At 40.6% G+C, this 22,894-nt stretch overlaps 1 protein-coding gene across 2 annotated transcripts in view; it reads left to right on the forward strand.

Moving 5' to 3' along the window:
• Positions 1-22,894, forward strand: part of si:ch211-186j3.6 (neural-cadherin) — a 268,142-nt gene that overhangs the window by 123,318 nt on the left and 121,930 nt on the right. For both annotated transcript variants that reach the window (XM_037096548.1, XM_037096549.1), the window contains 9 exons: positions 1,360-1,532; positions 4,972-5,140; positions 6,798-6,968; positions 7,284-7,456; positions 8,821-8,988; positions 11,303-11,552; positions 16,649-16,776; positions 16,965-17,151; positions 22,463-22,606. In XM_037096548.1, coding sequence (XP_036952443.1) covers positions 1,360-1,532; positions 4,972-5,140; positions 6,798-6,968; positions 7,284-7,456; positions 8,821-8,988; positions 11,303-11,552; positions 16,649-16,776; positions 16,965-17,151; positions 22,463-22,606 — 1,563 coding nt within the window. The remainder of the gene's footprint in view (positions 1-1,359; positions 1,533-4,971; positions 5,141-6,797; positions 6,969-7,283; positions 7,457-8,820; positions 8,989-11,302; positions 11,553-16,648; positions 16,777-16,964; positions 17,152-22,462; positions 22,607-22,894) is intronic.

A 22,894-nucleotide genomic window follows, 5' to 3' on the forward strand; every position in this document is an offset into this window, starting at 1 on the left:
GCTTATTTTGAGAAGAAACTGTTGTGCCTTTGTGATAGCAAAGAGCGCGAAAGGTAATGCAGGTTATTTTCCACCCGGTTCTTACTTTTCTAATGTATCGTGCTGGTTGTGTTGGTTATGTCATAATTCCTATCTAGATTGCGTACCTCCTGGTTGCGGAGAGTAGTATTTTTTATTTTTTTTGCACTCAGCACAAGTAAATAATCACAATCCCTGGTTGAACAAAAAAAAAATCAAGTCTTATCCATTTATTTAGCTTTTCTTTATTTTCTTTATTTTTTTAATTCTAAAAACTCAATAAAGACGGTTTGCGCCCATAAATAATTGATCTAGTTTGGTTTTAAAGCATTTTCAACTGTTCATGTATTTCATATAGCACTGAAATTATAGTGTAAAAGGTGTAAAAGGATACATCACGCCACCTTGACAAATTGCTTTTCCCCTGAAAAAACTCACTCACCTGCTCTACCCACCTTTGCCAAGATTCAAAATCAGTGGCACTGTCTGGGTGGGCTCTAATGTTCTACTTCAAATGAAAATGCTTTTGTTTGCTCTCCGTCCTTTCTCTAGCTAAGCCAGTTTTTTTTTTATCATGTGAGAGATCTTCATTTTATCTCAGGCCTTAGCCTTGATATTCTGTTCTGGCTTATGTGTGGTATGAGCTGCGCCAATTATTGTAAACCCAGAATTTGAGGTAGACGGTTAAACCGACAGGCTCTACGGTGTAAAGATTGCAATAAAAGGTTAAAAGGTTTGTGCCAAACTTTCACATAAAGCTCTCTGTGTAACCTTGACGAATATCTATAATGCTCAGTCCGTGTGATGGACTTGGTCTGACATATTTTCGATCATGAATGGAAATCTGACGAAGATGTGGTGACTGCTGTCTGTACAGCTCTTACTGATACACATACGTTAGATTCTCATCCTGTTAAAGAACACAGTGTTTGTGAATGGACCATTCAAAGACAGTTTTTTTTTTTTTCTTTTTGGCATTTTCTCCTCTTATTAGATCAACGGTGTGTCAGGAAACGCCACTCAGCCCCATCACAACAAATTTGGCAGACGCTTCTGTCACATGCATATTTACATGCTGAGACAAATTTCTGGTATGGCATACTGCTGAAGAACACTCGACATGTAAATGAAAAGAGGCAGGGATTGATGCACAAATTCCACAATTATTGGCCAACGCAACTGGGCTTCGTTGCCAAAACTAATTGTCTTTGAATGGTGCTCTTTAGCAAGAATCATGCGATGTATCCCATGGGCATTAACTGTCCAACCTGGGCAGTATACACCCGGCTTGAGTAACAGGTGGTGTTTTAAACGACGTGTCATCCTTATGTTTGCTTGCAGGACTGATCCGTCTGCGCTCCAGCCCACCCCCTCACCTCCAGGGCGTCGAATACATCCTCAACGTCACGGCAACAGATGACAACGCCTCAGGTGGACCTCAGGCCTTGTCGTCCACGGCTCAGGTCGTCGTGGGAGTGGACGACGTGAATAACAACAAGCCTGTCTTCGAGAAAGTAAGACGAGCGGCGGCGCGCTCCCGTCACTAAACCTCGTGTTTGAAGCTGCTCTCCTATCTCATTGTCTCGACGTATCTCAATGACTTTGCGAACCATCCGCTTCTTCGCCGGTTGTCTTTTCCTGCACCTGTCTATCCGATCTAACTCTCCTCCGTCACTCATCTATCTCTCTCTTTATGTCTATCTCTGCTATTTATTAGCCTCTATCTCTCCTCTCCTGAGGAGCGATTAGCCGACTTGACCCCTCGTCTCTGCTCGCTCGTCTCTCTCCTACATCATCTCAGTCTTTTAATTAAAGCTTTGAGGGATGTGGCAGAACTCCCGGCTGACCCGCTCTAGAAGCAACCACGTCTCCACCTGCTTTTCTCTTGCCATGTCTCAATTTTAAATGAGGTGACTTTTCAAGCCCCATGAGGTATCACGAGCCAAGATTAGGAGCGGGGGCTCGCTGAGTAAACCTCGCTCACTCTCTCCTGGGGGAGAAATGAGCGCTCAGTGTTTCCCTGTCAGCTTCACCTCTTAGCAGCGAGAATCAGAGGGACGGGGCGACAAGACGAGAGCCAAGAGAAAAGAGAGAAGAGGGAAATAGAGTAATTCCTGGTCCACAGTTGTTTCATGTGCTCTGCATGCTCAATTGTCTCTCTCAGGAATCTCCCGCTGGCATCTTTTCTATGATTCATTCCTTTCTCTCTGCTGGCAGGATACTGATTACAACAGACAAACAAACCCCCCTAACTTGCCATGCCTCTTCTGAGTCAAAGAGAGAATTTTGAAAATAACGAAAAAAAGGAAGAAAGCTGAAGACGAAAAGGACATCGGCAAATAAAGCCGATACAAATTCACGAACAAAGGAAAAAAAAAAAAAACACGATAACAGATCGAAAAAATGGAAATCTTGGACAAACTCAGCTGTTTACTTGTTTGTCTTAGGTCAAAGGTTGGCACAGGATCTGAGGGAACAAATGCCGAAGGAAAAATAAAACAAAAATGTGTTGGTTCTCAGTTGGTAAAGACATCCGAGGTGAATTGGTGTTTCCTCTGTAGCTGGCAGCCAGCAGCAGGACACTGAAGCGGAGAGGCCCTTTTATCGTGTTTGATGGCCAATGTTATAACACACTGTAGCCTCTCTGGAACTGAGAGCTAGATCAGTGGACCAAGACACACACGCAGAGAGACTTACAGCTACAGAGATACACAGGCCAGATCTACTAGCACCAAATTACAGGTTGGGCAATTATAAGAGACTGTGTAGGAAACTGAGGGCATATCTCACCACACTTTTGAAAACAAAATAACCAGGCACAACGTGAACAGAAATAACTATCCAAAAAAGCTGCTGTAGTGTGTGTAATGAATTCACCACATGGGGTCTCTTCCCAGTTTCCGCTACTCAACTGGTTCATTCCTAACATACAGGGGCACCAGGTGTAGGGATCCGCATATGAAATGAGGATTTTGCTGTCAGTATTTGCAGATTTTATTCAGAGGAGCAGATACTGGTCAGATGTAATGCTTAAGCAGTTCCTTACAAAATAAAGTTTTTTATGCTTTAATATATACACACGCCCAACAGTGTTTCTGGTGCCACAGCTGGCCTTTTGTTAGCTTAGATGAAAATGATCCCTAATGTACTTGATGTTAAGTTCTTAACAATTTAAAAAGAGAACAAGTATCGGCTCAGGTTCTTTATCACTCAGTGCTATTCAGTGAGATATTGGAATCTATATCGGAAGACGAAGTTGGATTAGTTTATTCCCGAGTGGTTGTGCTTGAAATTCCTTTGCTCTTCATCCGCTCTTAGGGTGAACCCAGTCTACCTGTGGAAGAAACTAACTGTGGTCTCATTCTCATTCGGCCTTTACCCAAACCTCATGATCACAGGTGAGGGTAGGAGTTGGATATCCAGAAAAGCCTGGGACACGGTAACCTCAATCTCACATTTCATCTCACGCTCACACGTGAGCAAGAAGTAATTCCTCCACCTCCAGACTGTCATCACAACGGCTACATTTCAGCAAACCTTTCCATCACACATTGAAAGTCACGATCTGATGACGCCAACGAAAAAGCCAACAGAAGCACATCATCAAACCAAACCACAGACTGGCTGCAGCTCGAGATTCTGTTCTGAAAAATATTTTTACATGGCAGGCCACTGGGACTCTAGTCAATTAATGGGAAAGACTTTACAGGTGAGGAAGCACAGTAATTTCTGCTTTTATGTGGTATGGAATATCTGGTCTACACACCCTGGATCCTTTCTAATTGACTGAACATTTGTAACACAAAGCATTCCCTTTGACCCTTCTGATTAGCTGCATGGGCGAATGCCTGCATGCACACCTGAATATCTTCGCCACGTCTGTAATCTGTGCAAGGCATAAAGCAAAATTCGAAGCGATGGAGGCAGAAGGTATAAAAGCTTCTGATGGCTACAGATGGGAAGGTTGAAGAGACAAAGAAAGGTAGAGCATTGTTGCATGCTAGAAGAATGGAGGGCAGAGGAGAAGAGATGCGAGTGTTGATAAAGGCAGGAAGCAGGAAGATTAAAAAGGTTTGAGTAATTTATTAGCCATCAAAGGAAAGCATCAGCCAGCAGTACTGTCGGATTCCTTCCTCTCCACTTGGTCTGTGGCACATCAGCATCAACCTTTCCGCTGAGACCGGATGAAAAGAAAAAAAAAAGGGATGTTGGAGACAGTAAGCGAGAGAAAAATGGGAGACTAGAGAACGAAGAAGTAGTGTAGAGAAGAGAGTGACTGAATCCACGGAAGCGTTGTGGGGATGATACAACTCTTTGTGTGTCTGTTTAGTCAGTTTAGTGATTGACAAAATCTTCGAGAACCCAGAGAGCAACTACCTCATATCACACAGCTGAAAGTGTTTACAGTGATATATAGATTTTTTTACTTTTGACTTCCTGTTAATCACTAAAAAAAAAAAAAAACTTCATTGAGACTCACAGGGCAACAGATAATTAATCATACATGTTTGGGACAGTACTAAACATTTGGTGCAAAAAGATCAGCATATGTCATATTTACTTAAGCTGAGCGCCACAGTGAGAAAACCTATTGAACACCTTCTTCCAGTGGGTACTGGGATCAGCTTCAAGACCCCTGAACCCACTACCACTATCAACCTCACACAGGACAAGCAAGTGATAGAACATCAATGGATGGAATAGTTGTAGGACTCGGGCTTTCTCCGTTCTTTCTTTATTCACCCTTTATTTTGTGTCCATGTTAAGCTTATTTGTCCCACCAGTAAATCATCTTCAATCTTTCCTTTCAAAGCAAATCACACTCCACCTCCCACACAGTCTTGCTTGACTTTCGACAGAATGGAGTATTGATCTAACTTTCTCCATACTAACGTTGCCCGGTCTTCTCTTCCTCCCACCTGTCCTTTCTGCTCGCTCTCTCGCTCTCCTCAGTGTCAGCAGTACCGAGAGAGCACATCGGTCCTGGAGAACCAGCCAGCGGGAACTTTTGTTCTGCAGGTTCACGCCGTGGACGCTGACGAAGGCTCTAATGGCAGGGTCACATACGGCTTCATGCACAAGGACTCCACCGTGCCTGCGTTCAGCATACACCCAGACACCGGTACTGAAACACACGCTTACTCACTGCCATTTGCATAATCCTGCACGCACGTAAGAATATAAATAATTCCATTCCAGTAGGGATTCTTATGCAAGTTCAACTTCTTTCTGCACATCTGTCCTGCTCGATAAAGTCCAACAAGGCATGCGATACGCTTGCAGTTTACAAGTCTATACTTTAACGCTATGATCTTATAGATCCTTTTAGATACATGAAATCTAAAATATGCTTTATATAAAGGAACAAAATTCAATGCTTAGTGGGCACAGCAGAATTTAGCTCCACTTCAGATGTTTTTGAAGCATATTTTCAGTCAAAATAACAGCAGAAAAAAAAAGCAGCCTGCTACATGAAAGTTTTTTTTTTTTTCATTTTGTCGTCTCGAATTGTGCTCCTCGGTAGGCGCTGATTGAAGAATATTGTGCAAAAAGTTTTGCAACTTTTTTTTTTTTTTTTACTTCTCACAAAAAGAGAAACAATTAAGATAAATAGATAAATGATGAATGAGGTAAAAGTTTTTTTTTTTTTTCATTTTGTCGTCTTGAATTGTGCTCCTCGGTAGGCGCTGATTGAAGAATATTGTGCAAAAAGTTTTGCAACTTTTTTTTTTATTTTTTACTTCTCACAAAAAGAGAAACAATTAAGATAAATAGATAAATGATGAATGAGGTAAAATAACATTATAAAGAAGGGAAACTTTATAACACACTGATTCATTCTTGCTGATAAATAGGATTCCAGCGGGACTGTCATGGCTGCGTTACGGCTGCGTTACGGCCGCGATACGGTCGCCGGAGCTGTTGGCAGCCATTCTAAGTCGATGATCATGTTTCCACCAGCTGCGCCACAGCACATCTCAGCTGCGTCCCAGAAGCGGCTCTCGGCTTATATCTTTTATCCATATCATTATGATATGATAATAACTTATTATTGTGGAGACGGACCGCAGTTGCATCAAGCTGAACGGAGCAGACCGGGACGGGCAGGAAGTCACGCACAAGAGCAGCGGAGAGCATTCGGTCAATTGAAACACCCTGTACTGTTTTGGGATCATGTTTCTCTTCGCTACATTGAGCAATTAGGTACATTTACATCTAAGTGCTTAGCCTACTCACCCATGGTAGAAGCACAAAAAAAAAAAAAAAAAAAAAAGGAGAACATGACAAAGTAAGCAAAATCTCAGGAGGTCTGCTGTATCAGTCGGCAGCACGCTCCACTTCTGCGATGCTCTCGGTGGGATACGCAGTTGCGTGGAACAGAGCATCGCACAAGTTATGTCATAGACAGGTGCCCGATGTGGTAAATTTACTGTGGTCTTTACAGTGGCCTCGGGAAAATCATGTTTAGCTTTTATTGCAGATGTCAATGATATCTTCATTGAAAATCATTCAAAAATAAGGTATAAATACTCCATGGTTGTCTTTGGACTTGATGGCTGATAATTGTTTTTGAAAAAAAAAATAATGCCTTCTCCTATTCAGCTCATCATCTGCTCCGCTGTCTTTATCGTTTAGCTTCAAAGCAGATAGGGGGAAATTATTTTAGTGTTAAATTGCACATGCTCCGGGGACACACACACACACACAAAAAAAAAAAAACAAGCAGTGTTTGGTATAATTTAGCTGTCTGATCAACCTCGTTATCTCTGTGTCTCTAGGAGTAATTGTGACAGCCAGGAAATTTGACCGCGAACGCCAGCGGGAGTACGCAGTGACGGTGACTGCCACTGACCAGGCCGCTGACCCACTGATTGGCATTTGTCAGCTCAACATCCTTATCCTGGACCAGAACGACAACAGTCCCAAGTTTGAGAACATTCGATATGAGTGTAAGTGGATGTTGCTGTCAGTGTTGATGTTGAGCTCAACCTGTTAGAGTTAGTTAGACAGATTTTGCCAGCAGTAAAGACTGCATGACGTCACTATTTTTGTGTTTTCTGTATTGGACTTGTGTTTTTTTAACGTCTCATATGTATATATTGTCAAATTTGTGGATGTGTTTCTCAATTAACTTGCATTTTATTTGTATTTATTTGCGTGCGTTTTCGTGCTCACCCTCACACTGTACTGAAAAAGATTACAAATGAAGGCCTCACAAAACCACTGAGGCAGAAAGCGCACTTCTTCTTCTTCTTCTGCCACAGACTTCCTCCGCGAGGACACGATGATCGGGACTAGTTTCTTGCGCGTGGCAGCTCATGACGATGACTTTGGAACCAACGCAGCCGTCACGTACTCTATGTCCAGTGAACAGCCGGAGTACCTCAGGGTCAACCCCCTGACAGGTTGGGTGTATGTCAACCAGCCCATTTCTCAGGTACACACACACACACACACACACACACACACACACACACACACTGTATACAACAGATTATGTCGAACCCCTTTTGGGGCAGTTTGGGAGGGTCTTAGATCATACAGTGTGCTGTGTTTCAATATAGCAGATATGTATAGCAATATATAACATCCCTCATTTCTCGAAGATAATCAAGGGCCCTGATGGGGAATTCCGCTCATGGGGCAACTCAAAATTGCACAAAAGCAATTAATCTGCTACCTCTCTCAGCACATGGCCAGAAAAGCAAGTGCATTTGCATTCAGGCAGAAATCCAGTGGCCAGTAGCAGACAGACAGCCTGGATATGTGATAATGTCTTCACTGGAGCCTTTTGTTTGGCATCGGGAGAAATAGCATTGATATTTTCCTTACTCCACTGCCTCTAACCCCTTGCTTCAGTACGAGCAGGGAAAACAATCTTGGTGGTATCATGAACAAGCAATAAAGGAAATTACCACGTAGGCTGCGCAAAAACCTATCTATGCCGAAGATGAGCGCCATACTCATAAAAGCCCAAAACTAACCGTCTTTCAGCTCGAAGGCGATGCAAGTCTGTATCTTCAGCACCAGGCACCCTGCCAGTGTTATTGCCAGGGAGAGAGTCACTTGAACACATCGATGTTTGAAGATGCAAAACTTTTTTTTCCACTAATGAGCACAACTGCATAGACTGCGATACAAAAGCAGGCACTGCCTACACGTTTATTTTAGCCTATGCCCTTGTGAGGATCTCAGTCGTCTTAATCACTAAGAGCAGAGATTACATTTTAAAGCTGCACAGCTAAAAAAAAATGAAATACTGAGAATGATTAAAATTTTTTTGAGAGCTATACATGCAAAACTGGCTCAATGAAATGTAATTCCTGCATTTGTGAATTTTAATCAGCCTTAGAAATGGCAAAATGTGTAAATAACCTCAGTGTCCGTCTTGCTTTCAGCAGATGGCCATGAGCATAATTGAAGAAAGTTAACTTATCATCACAGGTTGCTTGTTGTTCTCTTGCATCTGCCAATTAACTGAGGCTTGGATTACAAACTCTTGGTTAAGTTGTTTTCTTCAGTCACTAATATAGATCATTTCCCAGGATTGGGAACCCTCTTGTATGGGTAACAAAACTCCTCTCAAAAAAGTTGTCTTTAGGTATGTTTGTGTTTACCCGAACGCAGCCCGCGGTACATTTTTCCCTGCACAGAAGTGTGGAAAATTGATTACTTGCTGACATCTGAGTGGTCTCGATTCACAACATTTACCACTCTTTAGGGAAGTTGCCATGGTAATCAGCAGCCTAAAAAAGACACAATCAAATGATCTCTCCGCTTCTTCTTTTTTTCCCGCCACAGAGGACCTTCATCACCAGGGAAATTGTGGCTACAGATGGGGGAAACAGGAGCAGTTCAGTGGAGCTGTCCGTCACCATCACCAATGTGAAGAACCAGCCTCCACAGTGGGAGAAAGACAGCTACAGCGTGGTCATACAAGAAAACACTGTCCGGGACACACCCATCGTGGTACATAGGGGTGGGAGTATGGCAGGTGGCATAAATGGGAAGCGGATATTGTTGTATTTTTAACACATGTGAGGAGTATGTGTTCAACACGTAACAATAGGCAAGTCATGTCTATGTGTATAACATTTTACAAATGAGGAGTCAGTTTTGGCCTAAAGGGTAGAGACGCCGGCTTGCAGCTGGTTCAGTCCCCAGATTTGCTGGAAAAGCGGCGCTTGCCCCTCCCAGATTAGCATCACATAGGTGCCATTATTTTAAAAGAAAGGAAAGTGCCTTAATTAAGCCCAGACACAGTATGCACTAGAGGAAAACTTACTCACAATGAAATACCATGAATTAAATTAGACAAAAACAAGCAAAAGGCAAAATTACATAGAGAACCACAAAGTAATAGTAATACATCAGAGATACAAATATAATGCTCAATAAGCCCTCCGATTCAAAAAAGTGTCCACACTCAGACAGGCACTCACAAATGACGCGCTACTGAAATGAAAACAATTTAGCCGACTCTCACAGAAGAATGTGTTCGGTGCAAGCATATGGACATTTGTGCTCATTTATATACTTCCTGAAAACAGCTTTTGTCCTGCTGTACAGGTCGAGTTACAGCATTAATTGATAAGGTACATTTGATCGACGCATTTGCTTAAAGGCTAGGCCCCAAAACATGCTCAGTGTTTTGCTCCACGCTGGACTCAATTATGGCAACTATTTAGCAAATGACTCGGTGCGCATCGTGTAACATCACTGAAGCTGAAGTCATTTTCCTTAAAACCGGTGGCTGCATGTCAACGATGTCAACAGAACAAACACACAAACAACACAGTATTAACACCTGGGAGTGAACCTGTTTTGTCCACAGAACATTTTCAGTTTTGTCTGATTGTGATGATTCGGATTTGGGATGTTGTTAAGCTTACAAACATTCTCTGTAAATGTGTAATGTGTAAATGTGCAGTAGCCTTCAACCATATGCTTCACTCGTAAAGGTCGGCTCAGCAAGGTCAAAGTGCATCACAATTAACAGTTTAAAAAAAAAAAAAAAAAAAATCAACACAAAAATAAAGCAGACAACATGGTTGGTGCATCTTATCACTGCTCTTTTCTCTCTGTTAATCAATGGTGGGCAACACAAGAATGCAACCGTGACAAACTTGAGGAAAGTCAGCGGAGCCTCAGGTCTGGGAATCGTAGCTGCACAGAAATGCAGATATTCAAAAACTTTGCCTTCGTTAGATTTGATGAGAGATAATCACTTGTGCAGTTCCTGTCAAATGCATTTTATTATTCATAAAGGCACTGGCTTTTCAGGCCACTAACAAATCGGCAGTATTTTCAAAGACCTCTTGAAATAAATAATGTTTTGTTTGATTAATATTTAAAACCAAAAGATTGAAAAGAAAAGGCAGCGAAGAGTACTTGACACGAGAGTATCTGTGTTAGAACATGTCGGCGTGTTTGTGAGAGATGCACGGGGGAGAGAGTGCGTGGTCTCTCAGTTCAGCGTATTAATCGAGATTGCAGTTCAGCGTTGATTTGACTGTTATGCAAAGATGCAATTACTCTCAGCAGGTTGTAATAGCCCTCCCGTAGAAACTTGAGGCTTTTATGGCCTTAATCAGCACATACGGTAGACAAGCATGTTTACCATTTCTGCATGCCTAACACGGTTTCTCATTATTTCAGCTGGTGTGCTTTGCAGGTTGAATGGATTCGGCTAGGTCACCCATAGGCAAGCTGCATCACGTCCAAGACGGCATTTTTGATTTTAATTGGGGTGTATGTGGCATCAGCTCTGAGAGGCCTTTCCTTATTAGTTCAGGGAATGAAAAGTGCATCCCACCAGACTTCAGTGTGTTGTTGTGCAGTCTAACATTTTTAGACTTACTGCATTAATATTACAGTGGTCATTATAATGGGCTGTAAAATACTTTTTTTTTTTTTTTTTTCATTTGTACTGATCATTCTCATTCACTTTAAGCTGAGCAGCCCTTGTCTTCATTTCTGTTCTCTTTCCCTGGATAATTTCTGGCATTTGGCATTTTTTTCTAGCTTTCAAAATTGATAATTGGAATCATTTTTTGTTTGTTTGTTTGTTTGTTTTTTCATCTTACTCACACTAGAAAGTGTTGACAGCTATATTCACAAGTACCTGCCCATTTTTATATGAAGTGTATGGCCATATGGTATGTTGGACATACCATACAACCTATCTACATTTGAGAGATTAATTTGAGTTAGTCAGTTCTGGTAAAATGGCGTAATAAGACATGTTGAAATGTCTTTCTTTTTTTTTTTTTTTTCCAAACAGACTATTAAAGCCACCTCCCCTCTTGGAGATCCCAGGGTAACTTATAACTTGGAGGATGGCATGGTGCCAGAGACCAACATGCCGGTTCGCTTCTACTTGACCCCCAACCGAGAAGATGGCTCAGCCTCCATCCTGGTGGCAGAGCCCCTGGACTACGAGACCACCAGGAACTTCATGCTGCGTGTTCGAGCTCAGAATGTCGCTGCTGTACCACTGGCGGCCTTCACCATGGTTTATGTCAATGTTACAGGTGAGCCTTGTTTGAATTATTGTTTGGTCTTAATCTAGTATGTTTGACAATCCCCAAATGAAATTGTTTTCTTTGAATTATGTTTTCATACCTCCTCTGTACCCTACATTGTCTCTGAACACCACTGTCTTCCTGTGTTACAGCTCTGTGATCAATCTGAGTCATGTTTACATACATTGTGTTTTCGTGACACTTGTCATTTTGTATTGTGCCACATACATACACAACATATTGTCCTCGCTCAGTGAGTGGGGTTGAACACAGATTATTTAGAGGAAGCGCAGTCATTTAGTGAATCAAACTGTTGTAGGTCATTGTGTAATAAAACCCATCGCAGAACACTGATCAGCAGGGTGGCTATTTAAGGTTGTAGGAGCAGAGGAACAATTGGGTGTCTTGATGATTCATTTTATTGATTAGCTGAAATCTAATGGAGCAATAGAGGAGATTGTGCTTGGTTATTTTTGCAAGATAGACTTAGTGGACTTCAAGTCAACAGCAACAACAGGCAGTTCATACACTCCAAAAAACACTATCCCAAACATTAAACTGACCGATCCAGTATCACGCGCTACCATGTAATAGACCCGCCGGTCTTCCGGGTCACAATTAGCAATACTTATACTCGTCCAGTTATGCTTAAAATAACTACTTCCTAAACCCGAGTCACCTGGGTGAAAGTCCTGTCATCCAGTTGTGTTCACATTGCGCTCTCCTCCTATTTGGACTTTGTTCTACGTTGGCATTTGGAGTCCCTGTCATCCCATTAATTAATTCCATTTAATTAAAAAAAAAAAAAAAAAAAAAAAAAAGAAACATTCCATTTTAACTAGTTCTGAGTTCCATATGTCATCTTTCCCTTGTCTTATTTACATGGCCATTTATGATTCATATCATCTTTAAAAATGCTGTATAAACCTTCAACCAACATTATCATTTTACATTTACATCCTTTTGTGTTTAAAATGTTTTCATGACCGGATTATTTTCTGCTGTAAAATAATCTTTTTTTTATTTTATTTTATTGATTTTACTTTTACTTTTCTAATAGGACTCTGAATTGTAATAATGGCTAGAAATATCTTCCAAATAGAAGATGCTCTGATCGCTCTGAAACTGAAACTGTGAATTTCTGAACTTCCATTTCTGACTGAATGTATCAATCCAGCATATATGTAGTTAAACAGTGCTAATGGTAACTCTTAATTATTAACCGACGTCGTGCAGATAATGACGCAACACGCCCAAATTTGATTTGGAAACAAGAAATCTGGGCATTTCTCCGCCACAATGCAAGTAAAACAAGATTCACTCGATCTTGGGAAAGATTACTCAAGTTTCTACCTGTGCATGCAGAAGGCTTGTCACACCATGTGCTCATTGTTTTTTTTTCATTCTGATCCTCAGTATTGGACAGTGTTACTGTATTGGCTCTCTCTAAACTGTTTGCACAAGACACCAGTTGTTCTAAAAGTGAGTTGAGAGAGAAAGAATCAAAGGCATTCGGGATGAGCAGAAGGGTCAGACGTATCATAGTGCTCTCGCTCTGATTTTCCATTTGGAGTCATTAGAATCTTTGATTCCAAAGCTACACAAATCCAAAGCATGTGCAGAGCTCACCAGCTGTTATCAGTGTGATGAGTGCAATAATGCAACTTACATGATTAACCCTACTACTCTTCTGAAAAGGAGTCTGTTTTTAATTCTGTGTTATCTGTCGCCCTTTGCTGAGAATATCAGCTTTCATTTCCTTATGATTCTCTGCCACGCCTCGTATTATATCACAGCGCTTCTGAATATCATGACTTTAATCTGGTGTCACTCTGTTTCAGTTGATGTTCAGTGTCTGGTAACGAGGCTTAAGTTGCCATCATCACTGCTAAATACGATGGTGGTTGCTGGCCCCTGACCTTGCTCCATGAAATAATTCCCCAGACTCTCCTGCATTTAATCCTCTTGCAACATGCAGCCACGCACATACACACATGTATGCACACCCCGTTCCATCAAATTGGTCTTAATCCAGTGAGAAATAATTAATTCACAGAGACCCTCTTCCTTCTCTTGCCTCCTGTCCCTGTCCTAACTTCCCCTTCTCCTTTTTTCACATTCCTTTCCTCCCTCTTATCTGTCTTAATAAGAAAGCTCTTTGACTCCTCCAGAGGCAGTGCAGCTGAGGGAGGGAGGGAGGTCTGTAATGGATTTAAGGCCCCATTTTTAATTCATAGATTAAGACATTTACTCCGAAGTAAGGGAAGGAGAAAAAAAAAAAAAGGCACATGAGGCAACATTAGATTGAATGTGTTGCTCTATTCAAGTAATTTCTTATGTCTTTGGAACTAAATCAATTATGTTAAAAATGCTACCCAGCCAAAGTTAGGAGTTCATGTTCTGTGTCACAGGGATGCTGCCTGCTTTGTCTTTCCATTGCATGCAACTCTCCCTCTTCTCTAACCTTGTCATGGCCCAATGTAATTGATTTTACAAATTTTGTGTTCAACATTGATTGGTGTAATGTGTGTTTTGAGCCACATCTCGACACCTGCACGGTCTCCGAAATACAGCCGCATCAGCAGAAATTGCTTCAATGTCAATTTTCAGAGCTACAGTAAATGCGTTGACCAAGACAAGTCAAAAAATAAAATGTTAGATGTTAAATGTTGAAAACTAAGGTGAACTGAGATCTTAAAACGATACAAATGGGATATAGATTCACACCTTTATTCCACAAGCTGCCGTCTTGCTTCTTGATGACGGTCCAGGATGCTACATGGCGATCAACAATAATGAGACTTGATATTTATTGCCAGTTGTTTTTTTTGAAATGGGCCACCTTTAAGAAGGCTTCAGAAGAAAGACACGTGTTGGGGTTTTTTTGCCTCAGGTACCAGTGAACCAGTTTGATCCAGGATGATCAGTTTGAGCAACGGATCAAAGAGTTGAAAGGCTTATCAGATGATAAAACACTGCTTAGCAGTTTATAACACTGTGAGGCAGGTATTTAAAAAAAAAAAAAAAAAAATCCCAAAGCACAACATTTTATCTTTTGTTTGAGTGATTGCAAGGTAAACAGAAGAATGGCTTTACAAGGGAATACCAGGAAGGAATTCTAATGCTTATTAATAAGCGTTCATTGTGTTCATGCACAAGTTGATGTATTGCAGTGTTTTATTTAACCTCAGATTTGATTACTTTCGGTTTATGGTAGTATATCAGTTAGTATTATCATTGTTTGTTGCTTGACATTGCCCTTTGTAATGCATTAACATACAACCAGACATCTCCACAAATCTTGTTACAAATTACAAGTACTTAGTTAGCAAATATATCCAAAATAAGATCCAAATTACTGGTGCGAGAAATTAAGTGAAACTATCGAGTACCGTGATTGCTTCATTTGCATCCCTGTAAGTAACCTATATTTACGTCAGACTTTTTCAATGTACAGTTTACAGGGTGCTTTACTAGTTCCACATGCGCACACGCCCATGCACAAGAATAGTACAGATCTAAGCAGCACTGGATCAGCTGACTCAATACTGAGAAGAACTCTGTTGCATTGCATTGGAGCTTAAATGGTACCATAATCTCCGCTTGTTTTGAGACAAACTGCAGAGCTTATGAAAGCTTCCTATCACCACATCTGAAGAATTAGGTTACAGAATATAGGGTTAAGAGATCATAATGAACGAGGACCTCAAACCATCAAGGGCTTTAAATGTAATTAACAGGATCTGAAATGTAATTCTGAAATGCAGTGGAAGTCAGTGCAGTGCTGGACTAGAGAAATATACTCTGTGCATTTGGATTTTCCCAGAAACTGGTCTAAATGACGTAGTGTTTTTGCACAGCCATTTAGAAATGTGAAAAAGGAGGTGAAACAATCTAGATTTTGGTCATTTTCTTTTTTTTTCCAGCCAATGTTAATCTAATTTCAGCAGCATTCAGTATTCATTAATTGGAGAAAGCAGGAAATAGTCAGGGACTAAAACCAGAACAAACAGACGTATTGCCAAATATCAGAAGACAATAGAAAGTAACTGCTAAAACATTTTTTTTTCTATTGTTGGTGGCAGAACATTTGCATTAGATAAGGATGATGGATTAGTGATTTGTTTGGAGAAATATTTGAACACTGATTTAACAGAATTGATGAGTCTGGGACAGGTAAACACAAATTAGAAGCCTGAATAAAAGCTTTGGATGTGTTTAATTATTTTAAGAACGCTCAACTAATTTTAAGGCTCAGGTTGAACTTGGATTCGAAAATAAATGTCGAATTATGCTTATAGTAGCTACAGCTTTTAAAAAGTGCAAGATTCTTTTAATACCTCTTAAACCATCATGAGCTTGTCCCATATGTGCGAGATGATAGATAGCAATTTAGATGAGAAGATTAATGTAGTTAGAAAACCTAAAGAAAATAATGATGATTTGGATTAGCGTGAATACCAAAATAAAAATTAAATTTTGTCCTAATTAGGGAAAAAAAAAAAGAAAAAAAAAAAGATCATCAATCAGAAAACAAATGGTTTAGATGGTTAAGAACACAAACTACTATCCAAGCTGAGTGTCTAGTAACACTAATGCAAACATGTTTCCACGCTTGCTGCCGTATAGCTGTTCATTTAAGTCAGGTGAGGCAGAGCCACTCATCGGCAAGCAATTGTTGTGTTCCAAAAGGTAGTAATTGTAAGCAACAGAAGTTAACTGAATAGCACTTACCCTTTGATTATTTGTGGCTAAACTTTGTTGTCAGACTGTGAAGAGTACAGTTGTCCAAACATACTGAAATACATATATCCAAGTATCCAAGATTATGCTGAAATGAGCTTTATATGAATGTTTAATCTGCTTAAAAACTGTACTACCAAAAACCACCTGTTAGCAACAGGTTGTACAGTTAGGTATAATAAGCAGGTATGGAGAACGGGTATATTGATCTTACCACCAAGTGCTGCAGGCAGTTGGGGCTTTGTAGAGAACCCGTCAATTCTCTAAAATGTTTCTGTCAAGTCCACCAGACATATCATAGCAAAAATGCATGTTGGCGTATCCTAAACACACTCTCTCTTCCTTCCGTTTTCCTTCTGTAGATGTGAACGACAACGTCCCATTTTTCACTTCCTCTATCTACGAGGCGTCCGTCACTGAAGGGGCAGATTCAGGAACTTTGGTTTTCCAGGTGTCAGCCAATGACCTTGACTTGGGTCTCAATGGCAAGGTGAATACACACTTAACACTGGTTAAACTGATGATGTTGCTCTCAGGATGGACAGTGCAGAGGGATGTTAACAACTCAGCTTCTTTTCAAGAAGTGTGCTATTGTCAGCCTCTCTCTGTTCTTGATTATCCAAAAATCTGCACTTCCTTGCTGGATAATTGTGCCTGTTCCAATCTCCAACTGTCCAGATCTCCTACTCCTTGCTAGAGGATCGCAGCGGTGACCACCAGTATTTCAGTATCGATCCAGAGCGAGGATCCATCTATACACAGACCGTGTTTGACCGCGAGACCAAAAGCTCCTATCTGTTGGAGGTTCAGTCTGTGGACGGCTGGGAGTCGGCACGGCCCGGCAAACACGGGCAGCCCAACTCTGGTAAGTGAGACTTACACTACACTGAGCAACCGACGACTGAGTTGATGTTGATGTTCTGATTGCTTAGGCGTTTTTTGCAGTTTGTCTGGTAACGTCACGTGTCGGCCTTAGTGTTAAGGACAGCAATTCGGAAAAGCTGTCATGAAGTAGCTAGGAGGCACAGTCAGCAATAAAGAGAAGCTGCGGCAAATAGAGGTGAAACTGTAAGTTGTGACTTTAGAACAAAGGGGAGACATTTAATTGTTCAAATACCAGTAACAGGTTTTTACCTGTACTGGTGGGTATGCATCCTTGGTGGCTTAGTGTCTCCAATATCTTGCAGCTACACTATCTACAAGGATTTCCTCAGGATTCATGCCAAACTTTGGAAAACCTCTGGACCTGTTTGTGTGAATGGTGTTCTACTCATTCTCATGTTCACGCTTGGAACAGAGAAAGGCATTCATCAAACCGTTTCTACAAAGTTGGAAGGATGAAAAAATGGAATAGCTACCATCAGACATTGCACATGTAACTCGTAAAACTGTTTTTAAAAAGAAAAAAGAATCTTGTGGTACAGAATCCCAGTCTCTCTTCAACAGGTTTTGCTACATATCTGACAATATGAACTTTTATGTGGTCGTTGTTGTTATATTTGTTTGTTTTTTTTTGTTTGTTTTTTTTCTTGGAAACATGGCCACAGACTGTTAATTGTAAAACACCCAACAACTGGCAATGTGCATTCCGACACAGTGCCCTCTTGACATGACAGTGTTTCCCCTACAGAGTGTTTAGAGGGCAGCAATTTAACATTGACGTTTTTTTTTTTTTCATTTTGCGCTATGGATGCTTCATATCTTGGTAAATCAACACACCTGCGATTAATATCGAGTAAAGCAAATGAGCAGAGAGGAGAGGACTGTGAAAAGGGGAGTGAAAAAAAAAAAAGTCTTGCTACTGACGTTTCATATCCAGACGCATTCACACACGAGTAAAGCATTCAGCCAATAAACAATGAACTGATTATGTCAGCTCAATAACATCAGGTAAATGTCAACACTTGAAGTGAGCAGTCCTGAACACGGAGTCAGGATCATTCCAGCACAGTGTTGAAGCCTCACACAAGCATCGCGAAGTAAGGTTGCAGCAAACGCAGTCATTTGTTGGGAAATGTGAGTTAACACTAATATGTGAAATAAACAGCATTTGGTTGGTCCATGCTGTATGGATGTATACCACGTGATCCAACCATTTTCTTCATCTAGGCTCTAGGCCTTCCTCTGCGCGACGGGCACTGTGCCGCGACCACTGTCAGTCAAAGATGATCGACAGATTCCCTCAGAGATTATTTAGACACGATAACCATGAATTTCAGTTGGTTCGTCACCAAAATATCATTACATTTAAGAAAATGAGAACTGTTTGGTAACGCTAATTAACTTTGGTAAAAAAAAAAAAAAAATGGAATTAATAATTGAGAGATTGAATTAATGAAAGTTAACTAGTTGCTAGCTAATACCCAGTGGCTCTAAATGGTCACCCAGGGGGTGATAGCAGTCACACAAAATAATAACATGTTTATCAAATCCCATAGGCATAAATCCAGGGGGGGGTAAGGGGGAAAAAATGATGAACAGACTTGTAACAGTTGTTGAAAACATAATATTCTTTGAATGTAGCACAGTGGAAGTTACTGAGCTATGTCTGCAAATGTTTGTGGACATAGCTGAACCCACTACTACCTACTTTTCAGTCATATGATGTATCAAATAATAGTGCAGCGGCTTCAGCTAAAATTGATTGAAACAGTTACCGATCCAACGGGCACCTTAAAAATATGATTATAGTCAAAATGTATGTGAACGCAGATCATTGACACTTGTTTTTATTTAGCTGTGAAAATGCTAACAGATTGTTGATATCAGAGTTGTTATCCAGTTGACATAATGATGGTGGTTGCTGTTCTACCGAGTGAAAAAAAGTGAACAAGCACAAAGCCGCAGACAGCTGCTCTGTAGACTTCATTTAAGGCTCCAAGTCTTCACTGAAGGCAGCAATAATGTCTGTTTTCCTCTCTCAGTCTCTCTCCTACATCTGCTCATCTCTCCCTGCTGCAGGACCAAAGGCCATCTCTCTCTGTCAGTCCGTCTCGCTTACTCCCTCTCTTCCTCCGTCTACCTATTTCTCTCTCATTTGCTGCCAGATGAAATGCATACATGCTCCAAAGGTAGAATAGAGAGGCACGAAGAAGTGAACAGATGTTGAGACAGATGGGTGGTTGGAGAGAGGTGTTGAAGAAACAGCAAGACAGACCGAGATGTATTTTTTAATAAATACGATCATAAGTAATTAATGGATCCTCTCTCTAGGTTTGTCTCACTATCAGATTTGTGGCAATGTAAACAGACGTTAAATATTAAGCAGGGGGGAGACTGGGAGACTGCACTGTGGGAGTTATTTTAGTTAATTTATTTATTTTTTCTGTGTTATGAATATTGAATGAGTTGGAATGAAGAACCATTGGTGACAACAACAATGTTCACACTCACAACTGCATGTTATTGCAAATTGTGGTCAATCTATGATCTCCACAGGGAAAGTGTTATCTTATCTTACATATCTGACCACGTGTTGTCGTGCCACTGACTTTGAAACACCATCTTGAGTCAGGCTGAAAAATGTTCCTGATCTCAGCCTCAAAACAAACACAACATACAGAAATCATATCAGGCATACACAAGCATGGCAGCATACAAGGATAGCATGTTGTTGGTTCTATTAACAAGAAGGCAAAATACCAAATTGTCCCTTGCGTCCAGGATAACATAGAGATTACATTCCTTCAGAAGATTCAGAAGAGTCCATTTTACAACTAGAAGGGTGCTGGGAGAGCCTGGACCTTCACCAGTGCCTATAGACCACTGTTTCATTATTCTATTATATTCAAATCTACAAACACAACCACTATATATTTCCAAGACTTCAAGTTTAACAAATTTGAAACTTCAAAGTGCTCCATAACAATTGCTTCTGTACAGAGTTTGAATGCGTCGCCTTGTATTTCTACAACTGGCTTTTTTTTTTTTTTTGTCTTCCATCTACTGGAATTTAATATGTATGGCTTTTTATTATGCCAAGAACAAATATCCCATCAAACAAAGTAAATGAAAGTAAATCATCACTTTGTGATGGGTTCCAACAAGTTTCATGAATGTCTGGCTTGTGGTTTTATCCGTAATTCTGCTGACAAACCAACACACTGAGCCAAAAACATAACCTCCTTGGCAGAGGTAATAATGAAAAAATTATATATATATATATATATATATATATATATATATATATATATATATATATATATATATATATATATATATATATATATATATGATTTATCCCCTGACACTCACTAAATCAATGTCTGCCTTTCTTCCTCCTATTTAGCTTCCTTTTGTTACAGATGATCTAATTCTGCTCTTTAAGCTCTGATCTCAAAGCAAGAATTACTTTGGCCATTAAACGACGGCAGTCTATCCTGTGCATCGTTTGCTGCGGTATTCACCGAGAGACAGCGTTTAGAATATTTGAACACCCGCAGTTTTATAAAGCAGCACTGAGCAGCGCAGTTATTACTTGAGGAAGTATTGATTGAGTGCTCGCCTGCATTTGATCTCTTTTGGTCACGTGAGTCTTCATGTATAGCTCACTGCGGAAATGCATGTGAGAAATACAATATTTGGACCCCTGTGTCAAAAATGTATCACTTTGATTATTTGAAGTGGCAAATCTGATGTGAATTTTAACTTAAATTTTAACACCTCTGGATGTATTAAGTTGGGCTTTCCATCAGGTGTCTTAGAGCCAAATCATCGGCGCTTGGCCCACGGGCTCATCTGTGTAGAATATTTGCTTGAAGCATTCACTTTAATTATCTTACAGTCGCTCAAATATCTCATTCATATTCCTAAAAAAAGTCTTATTTCCCTCCTACAACACTCTTTGTGACCCACTTTTGGTATACCATCTATCAGCTCAAATGGTTCTCCTGACATTAGAGGCTTTGCTTATTTTTTTTCAGGGATTTGTTTCCCTTGTGTCTCATTTTATTATGTTTCCTCAACGTGTTTTCTTGTTTTTTCTCTTCAGGAGAGCAAAAAAAAAAAAAGGTCTTCCCCTATGTTTTCCTGTAACAACTCTCTAATTAGTTTCTAATCAGTGGATTCACGAATGACAGTATGAGTAGTTTATTAGCGCGGAACACCGTCGAATACTGACCTTGTGTTTCTTCATGATAATCAAAAGAAAAAACAAGACTTAGCTTAAGCACAAGGTGTATTTAACTTTGCACATGTACACATACAGACGAACCTTATCCTCACGCCAAGCACTTAGAGATATGACGGACAAAATACATGCTGTCAAGTGGTCACTCAAATAACCCTGATAAACACTGTTTTCACACGGCATAAACATGATCTCTGACTACTTTAAAACGAGTGTGTGAGGGGCGGGCTCGGGTGTGTGATTTTTTTTTTTTTTTTAACGCATGACAACATGGATGAGCGGGCAACATTAGCAGGCAAGCGGTAGTAAGAGGGGCTTGCTGCTACATCTGCTTATCTGCTTTGTCTTTTTGTCTCCATCCATCCATCCCTACCCAGCTCTTTCTCTTCCTCTCAGTCTGAGCACAAGCAAAGCCCTGTCATCTGTGACTTGTTTTGTTATAGCTCCAAGGGCTGCGTTGGTTTGCTATCTGTGCCATGAACTGTATACCATCAATTCCACCCTCGCTTAAATAATTGATCTCGTCTTGAATCGCGTGTTGCAAATTATGATCCTTTTCGGTGGTGATATCAAAGGAGGCGTAATATGTTGGGGTTGGTAAAGTCCCAAGCCTTACACTGATGCCCCCAGGGTGCTCTGTACCCGGCTCCAGCCTGCGGTAGGATGCTGAAGGAAAAAAAAGAAACAGCTGGATTTAATGGTGAAATAGACAGAAATTGTGGAGACAGATCAGAGATGTGATAAAACCTTTTTTTTTTTTTTTTTTTTTACGTGGAAGACAACAGTGGATGGAAGAAAAAAGTGGTTGTTATTTTTATTTCTGTGTGTACATAAAGAAAAGTGTATTTTCCTATCTGTGTGAGTGTGTGTGTGAGTGTGTGTGTGTGCATGCTGGCAAAAAAGTGACTTAATTGTTGCAATCCAAACAGAGATAGACAGATGTTCATGTTCACGTTGACAGAATAAGAACAACCCTCATGTTTGTAATCGCCTTTCTCCTCTCTCTTTCTCTTTCCCTCTCTCTCTCTCTCTCTTTCTCTATTTTCAGACACAGCATATGTTCGCGTTTTTATCAGTGACGTGAACGATAACAAGCCCGCGTTTGCACAGGCATCCTATGAAGTTGATGTGGACGAGGATGCTGATGTGGGCTTCGCCATTCTCACTGTCAGTGCCAATGATGGGGATGAAGGTGGGTGGCATGGATAAAGGAGTATATAAATACATGTGGATGTGTTTCTAGAAATGGGGTGATGTAGATGTGAAACGTGAAAGCGCACGAGTGATGGAGGGGCTGGTACTGCAAATCCATAGTTTGCAGAATTACTTGAGCACATTGCTGAAGGGTTTCTCTTTTCACTCCACTGCTTTTGTGTGACCCCCTTTTACTTTTTTGGGGGGGTAAAAAAAACAAAAGCTTTTTGCACTACAAGACAAGAAAAACACAGCAGTATGTGAGTATGTGACTCAGCCACTGTAG

The sequence above is a fragment of the Acanthopagrus latus genome, chromosome 4, assembly GCF_904848185.1.
Source record: "Acanthopagrus latus isolate v.2019 chromosome 4, fAcaLat1.1, whole genome shotgun sequence".
In the NCBI taxonomy this organism is placed as follows: Eukaryota; Metazoa; Chordata; class Actinopteri; order Spariformes; family Sparidae; genus Acanthopagrus; species Acanthopagrus latus.